The sequence below is a fragment of the Brachionichthys hirsutus genome, chromosome 12, assembly GCF_040956055.1.
Source record: "Brachionichthys hirsutus isolate HB-005 chromosome 12, CSIRO-AGI_Bhir_v1, whole genome shotgun sequence".
Lineage (NCBI taxonomy): Eukaryota > Metazoa > Chordata > Actinopteri > Lophiiformes > Brachionichthyidae > Brachionichthys > Brachionichthys hirsutus.
The window spans coordinates 7,374,243-7,384,047 of NC_090908.1; the positions used below are offsets into that span (position 1 = coordinate 7,374,243).

General features: G+C 42.4%; 1 protein-coding gene across 1 annotated transcript; it reads left to right on the plus strand.

The window, feature by feature from the left end:
- Positions 1 to 4,463: 4,463 nt before the first annotated feature.
- Positions 4,464 to 7,136, plus strand: vgll3 (vestigial-like family member 3). The gene is given in 5 exon segments (XM_068746667.1): positions 4,464 to 4,539; positions 4,542 to 4,705; positions 5,366 to 5,717; positions 5,892 to 6,431; positions 6,540 to 7,136. Coding segments are annotated over 5 exon segments (1,173 nt in total). The 3' UTR covers positions 6,581 to 7,136.
- Positions 7,137 to 9,805: the final 2,669 nt, after the last annotated feature.

The following is a 9,805-nucleotide window of genomic DNA, read 5'->3' on the forward strand; positions in this document are numbered from 1 at the left end:
CTTGTTAAAGGCCAGCTAAACCAGAAGCTCCTTTGTGGAGGTAATGAGAGAGATATTATTGAAAGGGTCCAAAAACAAAATTGTTTTGTTGTGAAAAATTTACCCCAATTTCGACTGGATCAGTTTCCCGAGGCATTAAAGATAGGGAATATGGGACGACACATGGACCGGGAGAGCCGGAAAACACTGAGGGACCAACAGAGAGGATATTCTGGCAGAGAACTGTCCAAAGGGGCAGGAGCTGATTAGGTGAGATGTGGAACAGGTGCTTCTCGTTCAGTTCAACAATGCCTCCGCAGCTGTGCAGGGACAGAAATCAACCTACAGCAAATGTCGCCATAGCAACCCTCACAAATGGGTTTTAATGTTCAAATTCCAAAACATTTCCTGACCTCATTCTGGATCAGATCCAGAAGACATTTTGCATGATAGGGCAAATCGGACCCCTTTATGACTGTGATTTTTGGTGACTGAATTGAATGCATTCAGCACCTAAAGGGCAAGTAGAACAGCACACCGCTGCCAAAGTCCAACAACATTTCTCAATTAAATTAAACCTATATCCAAATTCCATTAAAAAGATGCCCTCAGGGACGTCACAATATTAAAGACAGAGAAAAAAAATATCTCAACAATGCCTCTATCGGGATTTACTCCAACATTCAATGGTATTTTACTCATCCAGTTTCATAGGACATTGAGCACTTTGTGCACAATGCATAAGAATGCTAAATATGATATGTAAAATGCTTCTTTCCTTGCAGATGCTCCAAAATTCAATCTATTTTCATGGAAAATCTGGGGTATATTCTGATTTCCATACTACTTTCCAGGTGGAAATGTTGAAACTTTAAGTTCCTTTAGGTTTTCTTTTCATGTTGTGATTAAGATCTTAATCTAGGTACAAAACCATTCCTGGTAAGTGCTCAAGAAATATTGTTCTTAAGATTAAAATCCTTTTTACCTCTGCTGAGACAGCGGTTATGTAACCATTGCCGTTTGTTTGTCCGTCTTTCCGTCTGTCTGTTAGCAAGATAACTCAAAATGTTCTGGATAGATTTTGATGAAATCTTCAGGAAATTATGGGAATGTTACCAGGAACAAATTATTACATTTTGGTAATGATCCAGAAGAGATCCTGGATTATGGATCAGTTTGAAATGTTCGTTAACATTGCAGTAAATGGAGCTTCAAAATGTGTTCCTCACTATCTCGGTTGATTATTGACAAATGTTTATGGAATTTGACTCAGTCATGTAGGGTGAGGACCTCTAACATGCCACCAAATTTAATCAGGATCGGATCCAGAATGGAGTCAGTTTTGATGATGATCCAGATCACCATGTGGATGGTGTAAATCGAATTATGAGGGGAATGAGCTGCTCGGCGGAGGTCTGCGCTCTCAGAGTGCTTTTCTAGTTGTTTAATTACATTGTCTGCAGAATTTCCTGATGTTTCTTATAGCTGGTTTGACCAATGCAAAGAGTTCAGAATGCCCCCATGTGCCTTTAAAAATATGAATCTCCGTTGACTGAATTATGTCTGCAAAATGTCCACACAACTCTTTACTGAATTGGAAAGCTACTACAGCCACATATGAGGGATTTTTTTTTTTTTTTTACCAGTTCTAAGGAACGTTTGGTTCTATTATTCATTGTGGGATAAATACATATTTTTAAAATTAATAGAACTTTCTCAACAACGTCTTCCTATTATCTGTTTTTTATTGCAGAGGTTGTGGAGAGCGACGTGTCATGTCATAACATCACCAACAGGTGGCAGCAAACAACTCAACTCCGTCAGTCAGCAAGTTTCATACAAAGAGATCAAACTGATTATCATCAGTAACAGTAACAGTAATCAGAAATCAGCTTGAAATGTCAAGGCACGCAACACTCATCATGGTTTGATTTAATACCCCTTTCTCTCTCCTTCTGCTTTCTTTCTTTCTTTCTTATAATGTCTACTATCAGAGCATGTTCTGTTCTTTTTATTTTACTTTTTTTTCCACCAGGAAAAATCCTAATTGAAATTACAAATGTATTGTTCAAGAGCGTCCTCACCAAGACAGGTAGCAGACGTGGCAGACCGAGACAGATGCGGCACCAGACCATCTCACACACGACGAAGCTCCAGATCTACAACTCTGCTGTACCCGCTCTATGGCTCAAACACATGGCCCTGAAACAAGACTCTGGCCGCCAGAATGGATGGTCTTTGATAGCAGGGTTCTCAGTACCATCGAAAACATGAGGTGGCCCCAGCGGATTTCCAACAAGGTGCTTAGCGCCCGCACGTGCCAGCCCAGAGCATCCTGCTTGGCTGCACAACGTCGTGCCCGCTGGTTCGGTCATGTCCTCCGCCTTCCCCCTGACAACCCGACAAGAGCCACGGCTCGATGTCATTGCGGATGACCTCCGACAACATGGAGTTACTATGTAGGACGGAGAGCAGCTGGCACAAGACCGCCAGCACTGGAAAAAAATGGTTCACTCGTCAGCTCAGTGCAAAGGGATGGGACGCCCCTTCCCTCGCAGGAGTCCTGATGATGATGATGATGATGACATTTTCTTTGGATAAGTCCACTAGGGGAAGCAGTGTGCTCCCTGAGATGACAGTCACGGTTTGGAGGTGACATTAAATATGCTCTGTTTTTCTTTTCAGAAGACTCCTGATCCCCCTGAAGCAAATCTTACTTCAGCAGACCCTCACTTCTCTGGCTCGATCCTTCAGCACAGCTTCAACTCCTTGTACAACCTCATATTGCTGCATATTTGAAATGTTAATAATAAAATCTATCAAAATTACGGATGACTTTTCCAAGTATTGTGGCTGTTTACATGGAACTGTTTGAGTATTTAATGACAAATTGATATACTTGACATGTGGTTAAGGTCAAGAATCAAGAATCAAGAGAGTTTTATTGTCACTCCCACACTTGCATGAAAGGAACGAAAAAATAGTACTCAGGTCCCAGATCGAGGCGTGTAACACACAGTCATTAACACAGACACAGTCATTCAATGTTGTTTGTCAATAGTTTCCCATATTACAATAATAGAATAATTGTTTGTACTGTTTAGTGGTTCATGTACGTATTTTACCCAAAATGTCTTGTGGGTAAAATGTTAACATAAAAAGTCACAGCTGACAAACTCTTATAGCATTTTAGTTGAGAAAAACTAGCGAGGTGTCCCATTACACCGTGAACACAACGCGTTCCAGCTGGTTGGTGCCACAGAGTTCAGAGTTCACCCAGAAAACCAGACACAAGTGCAGCTGGTGTCCGCGCACCATCACTATGATGAAATGCACCGTTTCTCATTTCTCTTCTATGTTGGAAGACTGAGCGTGTCACATAACCAAATTGCATTCCTGTGCCCTCAACAACCTGAAGTAGATGAGATGAAACGTTTTCTCTTGATGTCCCAAAAGACCTGATATCCCATTATACCAGAATCCACCCTGCAGGTCCCTGGAAGTGTACAAAAACCAGATAAGTAGAACAAAACATCAGTGTTTTAAATTAATGGATGTTTTGCACCAAAATCAGATCCAATATGTGATGGAACATGTTGCTCAAATATGACCCCATTGTTCATGCTTCATTTAAATCTACTATTCAAAAACCAGAAGGTCAAATGAACTCTTTCCTTGCACAAGAGTCTGAACCTTAAATTAGGCCTGCTGGTCATTCCTTTAGCTATGAATTGGGATCATACCCGATGAGCAGCGCGTAAATCAGAGGAATACTTTGAATGGTCAGACAGACTAGACAAGCGTTCATTTCATTTTCTTTTGTGGAAAAATATTGATAGCTATTTTTTTTTGGATGCATCTAGATTATTTAAATACTGATTCCAATATTTCATGACCTTGTATTTCAGACACAAAAAACAGTCACTGACAGTGTCTGAAACAGAACCTTCAGAGATATAAACTCCATGTCTAATGCAACTGGACACTCAAATGAATATGTAAAATAGCCTATTCAAAATATATATATAATAATATCACATGAAAGTCTACTGGTCAAAATCTCCTGTTCTCATGTGCGTTTCCAGAATGCGCTCTGACGCGCAGTCCTGGTGACGCATCGCGCCTATGAGCTCCAAATACGACCCACAGTAATGTAACTGTATTCCACTTTCATGAATGAGTTCCATCAACGGGAATAAAGCCTCGACTCGTGGCTCTAACATGATTAGTACCTTGCTAAACTCAAACTGCGACGTACATGCCCTTCCCCAGTGGGCGTGCGCAAATGGCCCCAACCCTCTCTAAATATAACTCCTCTCCAGTAATAGGCTACTCAATACTCGCCCAATCAGAAGCGGAGTGCAAACTTGTCAGAGAAGAGTTTTTTTTTTCCTTCTTCTTTGACAAGATACAGTTTGTTTGTCTCAAGAAGTTTTGACTCGTTTTGTGCCGGTGGCGCACGCAGCGGGAGGCGCATTGTCTGCATGCAAACTGGACGGCATGGCCATTGTGTGCGTAAAGGCATATATGGAGGAGCCGATGACTCCGAGGGTCCAGCCCGTGTGAGCGTCGCGCTTGTCTGCGTTCTCTTCTGTGCGTGTTTCTCCTCCGACTGGTCCGGTCTGTCGCTATGAGTTGCCTGGATGTGATGTACCACCAAAGCTATGGAGCGCACTACCTCCCCGCAGCGGCGTACAAAGCCACGTACTTCAACCAGCAGCAACAGGTGAGATGTCAAAGCGTGCGTTTTTTTTTAGGAGACTATGACGTTTTTATTTTTTTCAGTGGATATAGGTTAGGGAACACACACAGTTTGAGAAGAAATGCGCGCTCTCTGTTTCCAGATCGGATGCAAGTGCGAAATAAAATGTAGTATTAAAGAATAAAAGAAACTTTTGTCTATTTTACCACAGCAGCTGTATCTCAACGTTACCGTGGTAGTAAGTTATATATTTTGTTTTTCCAAAACTTTTTTTATTTTTTGGATTGGTAGCACCTTATAATGCCTCTTCACTTAAGTTTTGTATGATTAAATTCCAGTCTTACTCTCGTTATTCAACGTAGGTCAGGCGTAATGACACGGAACTATTACTCTTGCCGTCAAACGGTGACGTCATGATAGTCAGTCCGTCACTCAGGAATGTGGATCAGGGGTATAAAGCGTTTCACATAGGTGGAATGCAGTATAGACAAGAGACAATTATATTCTCACCACCACTAAGCTGCATCAGAGAAAACAACTACTGGGAATCTGAATGTTACTTTTTGATAAATGTAAAAAAAAAAAAAAAAAAAAAAATCGAAAGCAACTTTAAAACAAATGTGTTCCTTGCTATCCTATTAAAATGGAATGAATTCCATGGTTGTCTCTTGTCTTTTCTTCCAGAGAAGGATGAATGCGTACAGTAAAATGCAAGAGTCTATGGAGCCCCAGCAGCAAGGAGGAGGAAGAGGGACGCTCTCCAGGGACCACGGCCATCGCCACGGCCCTGGAGCGCCAGGAACCGAATCAGGACGGCGATCGACGCCTGAATCAGAGCTGAAGGATGCTCAGCCAGCAGAGACGGAGTACTTGAGCTCCCGGTGTGTTTTGTTCACCTACTTCCAAGGCGATATCAGCGATGTTGTGGATGAGCACTTCTCCCGAGCGCTCAGTCAGTCCAGCAGCTTCAACAGCGAGATCAAACCGATCAGAGTGGCTCAGCCACCAGCCTCAGCCCCCGCTGGCTCATGGAAAGGTGGGCATCTAAAAGCCAACCGGCGTGTTGAAATGATATTTAACTAAATAGTTTTCATTTTGCTTTGGTTTGCAGATTATAGTTTTGTTTTTAATCCCTGTCTACTCAACACTAATGTTGTTTCTGTGGCAGTGTTTGCCAAGGCCAACATCTTAATAATGTGTGTTGTTTCAGACGGTGGGTCCCTCTCTGAGGGTCAGAGCAGCTCAGTGTGGAGCAGCACCTATCCAGCCCAGGCCAGTTCTTGCCTCCCCTCCGTGTCCGTCTCGGCCCACCCAGATTTTTCTTCGAGCCCCGTTTCATTCAACCATCCGGATGGAGGTCTGTGGGCCGACCACGTGCTCTCCCAGGGCAGTCTCCCACCTCCAGCTACCCTGTCGGACAACTGGGCCTATAGCCTGAGCCCACAGAGCGCAAGTGGCTACCCTAATGTCCACAGCATCTACCATCCTCACCCCCACGTCCACAGTCGGCACCATCACTCAATGCTCCATTCGTACCCAACGCACAGCCCAGCATTGGATGCTAGGTTTAACCCGCTGCTGCGACCCGGTATCAGGAACCACGGCCAGCCGACATCCAGCACAGGGAGTTCCCCGCACAGCGAGGTGGTGAAGACAGAGACGGACACCAGCAGCAACAGTCCCGTCACGGCTACCTCTGTCACCTGGACCCCCTCGGCCCTCCATGGATCCTTGGAGGTATATGACTCAGGTAGATGCCACAGAACGAGATCAACAGAATAAATGCACTTGTCAAACGTCACGTTTTTCTCACAGGGTGCACAGTAATAACGTCACGTCATTTCTTTATTCCCTGCAGCTCTTGATCAGACCAAAGCAAAGATGCCAGTTTGGTTCTAACCGGCTCATCATCAATTCACACTAAAAAGGATCTACTATAGAACTCTATCAATGCATGGGCCCATCACGTGCACTATAATGTGCGATGCAGGCTGTGATAGACGGGCTTACTGTAGCTCAGACTAAGAATCCTGCACTGTCTTGACTCTTCACGGATTTGAACTCAGGCTTTGGACTTAACGACAGTGATTTGATGATGTGGCTGCAGGTCTTTGAAGACCGGTACCGACTACTAGCTTTAAAAAAAAAAAAAAAAAAAGAGGCCTTTTATCTTCATCAGCACAAAGCTTAATTTCCTTTTCATGCAATGTGAGACCAAGTGGTTCTGTTTCAGGAGCTTCATTATGATCCACATTTTGTTTTGTTCAGTACATGTTTGTTTACATCTGTAAAAGTATAGTATGATTGTGTGTGTGTGTGTGTGTGTGTGTGTACAATTCTGCTATGCTAGGTTGTTGTTTGCTGGATGCTCTTTGCTAAAATGTTTGCCTGAATGCTCCCTTACTATTTGGCTTTTGGTTTGTTGTGTAGTATAAATATTGATGCTGTACATGTAAATAATAAATTGCTGAATTGTATATGATTGTAAGTGGAAATTCCTTTTTTTAAGACATCATTTTGTAAAGTCCAGATTTTTTTGATACTCTAGGCAGTATTTAGCACATCAGTCTGGTTCTTTTCGAGCTAATGGAAAAAGCAAATTCTGTCTCCCAAACGGCATAAATCTGTTTTGCAGCTCGTCACACTTTACTTTCTCGTCATATCCCTCTTGCTTTATAAAATCAGAAGAAAAAAAATAGTCATTTTGGTAATGCAACCTCAGGTTTGATGCAATCTGTCTGAATTTTTCCAGTTACGGGCAGAACATTGTCAAGGACTGGATTAAAATACAGACCGTGGGCTATTCTGTGAAGAGATATCATTTGCAATCCTGCAAAGGAAAAGCAGTTTTAGAAATTTCCAGTCAGACATTCTAAAATGTCTTAACTGAAGCCTTCATACTGCTAGTATACAATAAATAATAGCACTAATAGAAATACCCCGGAGCAAAGCATGACGGTGGAGCCACAATTTTTTTTAACTGGAGACAGACCCATGACTTTACAGTAGCTACAGACATTCTTCAATAACTGGTGACTATTTTTATTTCAATATCTTTTCTTTATAAACCCATGTGATCTGGGTTGTTGCTCAAATACATAAATACAGATACTGTATTGTTCGATGATTAAGTAGCTGATGTTTCTCACATGGACACTGGTTAACAGAATATTGCAGTTCGCATCAGGAGGACTGTGGACCAGACAGGAGCTGAGCTCTTGTACTAAAGGAAGTGGGTTACATTCCACAGACAGTTATTGTAAGATATCATGACGTGTCTGTTGTCTCTCTCTTCACGCAAAGGCTTACAAAAATACACACACACACACACACACCCAGACTGGCAAATACACACCAAAGAATGGGTTTCCTGTCTGGACAGGAAGCTTGTAAGGGTAGCAGACCACTAGGGCAGCAGACTACATTCTAAGACACACGCAAAAGATTTGAAGCACTGCGTTTGTGTTTGATGTTATTCTATTACACATCGAGCTCTTTGATATGACATTATGCTTAAAATTATAGCCCCTGCAAAACCCAGATATCAAGTTCCAAAAGAAAGTCTGCACTGATGTTCTTAAAAAAGTCAAAATTGGTCCTGAGTCAGAACCATGCTGCGTTATTTGTACCCATCCTAACACAATCAACAGCTGCTTGCATGTGCATTTCAATGTTTGTGTGTGCTCAAGCACAAACTGAATGTCATTTCCTCCAAATCAGTCAGGTGTGCATGGCAGCAGGTAATGCTGCAGTAACAACAACAACAACACAGCGGGCGCATGCGGAGACATTCTACGAAACCTGTGGATCTGATGGCATCGCAAGCATCAGAAATATAAAATAGGTGAGTCAGTTGCTGATGTCAAAGCTAAAATTTGTATGTACTATATATGTCGGGGGCGGCTTGGTGGCGCAGTGGTAAGCACTGTTGCCTCACAGCGAGATGGTCGCAGGTTCGTCTCCGGCTTGTGGCCATTCTGTGAGGAGTTTGCATGTTCTCCCCGTGTCTGCGTGGGTTCTCTCCGGGTTCTCCGGCTTCCTCCCACCACCAAAGACATGCAGCCTAGGCTGATTGGTGACACTAAATTGGCCGTAGGTGTGAGTGTGTGTGTGGCTGGTTGTATGTCTCTGTGTTGCCCTGCGATGAACTGGCGGCTTGTCCAGGGTGTCCCCTGCCTCTCGCCCATTGACTGCTGGGATTGGCTCCAGCTTGGCCCACAACCCGATAGCGGATTAAGCGGTTAGAAAATGAAAAAAAAAAAAAAAAAAATAATGAAATATATGTCGGCTCAGAATTCACCCACTGCTCTCTAGCTCAAATACCGACTTTAAAGTTTCCATCATGGAGAATATTAATGTCCTACAGTGCTGTGGAATTGGGACGCATGCACTGTAGCTCGCTGGCATGACACTCTTTATCTTGTATTGATGTAGCCTGAACTAAAATATTTAGCAATGCTACTAATAATACATGATAGTAGATCGAGGAGTTATGATAACATATTATGACTTTTGAATTCCTCAGAAATAGTTTGTATTATTCTGCGCAGACCAAATGGCACAGAGCCAGAAGCTAACTACGACCGTAAGAGTCTCAAGACTGTCAAATCTGGATCTCATCCGCTGCATTTCGATCCGAGGAATAAACAAATCATCACGCGCTTGTGTGGAAAAATCTGATTGGAAACAGAGAATTCAACAATTAGAACGGAAACATTTGTCGTTATCAAAAACTATTTCTCATTCAATATTGAATGAGATTTGAAATATGATCAAATCAACTCAGAGATTTTTTTTTGTCTTGAGCTCATGCCAATTCAATGATGACTGAGGCTTTCAGCAAGCAACCCACATTTGGGATGAATAGGTGATCAGCCCGGCATTGTTATCTGTCACAGAACAATAAATATAACATGAATCCTCTAATTGTGCATATCTCTCTCTTGATTGTTGCAGCATTGTCTTTTATTTATTTATTTTTGCTTGTTTAAGCCTTAAAACAAATACCTACAGTTTATGTGATGATATAATAAATTGAAAAATGTTCCAGAAACACACATTTGATGGTGAATGTGTTTATTACCTCAGCCTGGTAGGATTCCCAGACCTCACAAAAGAAGAGAA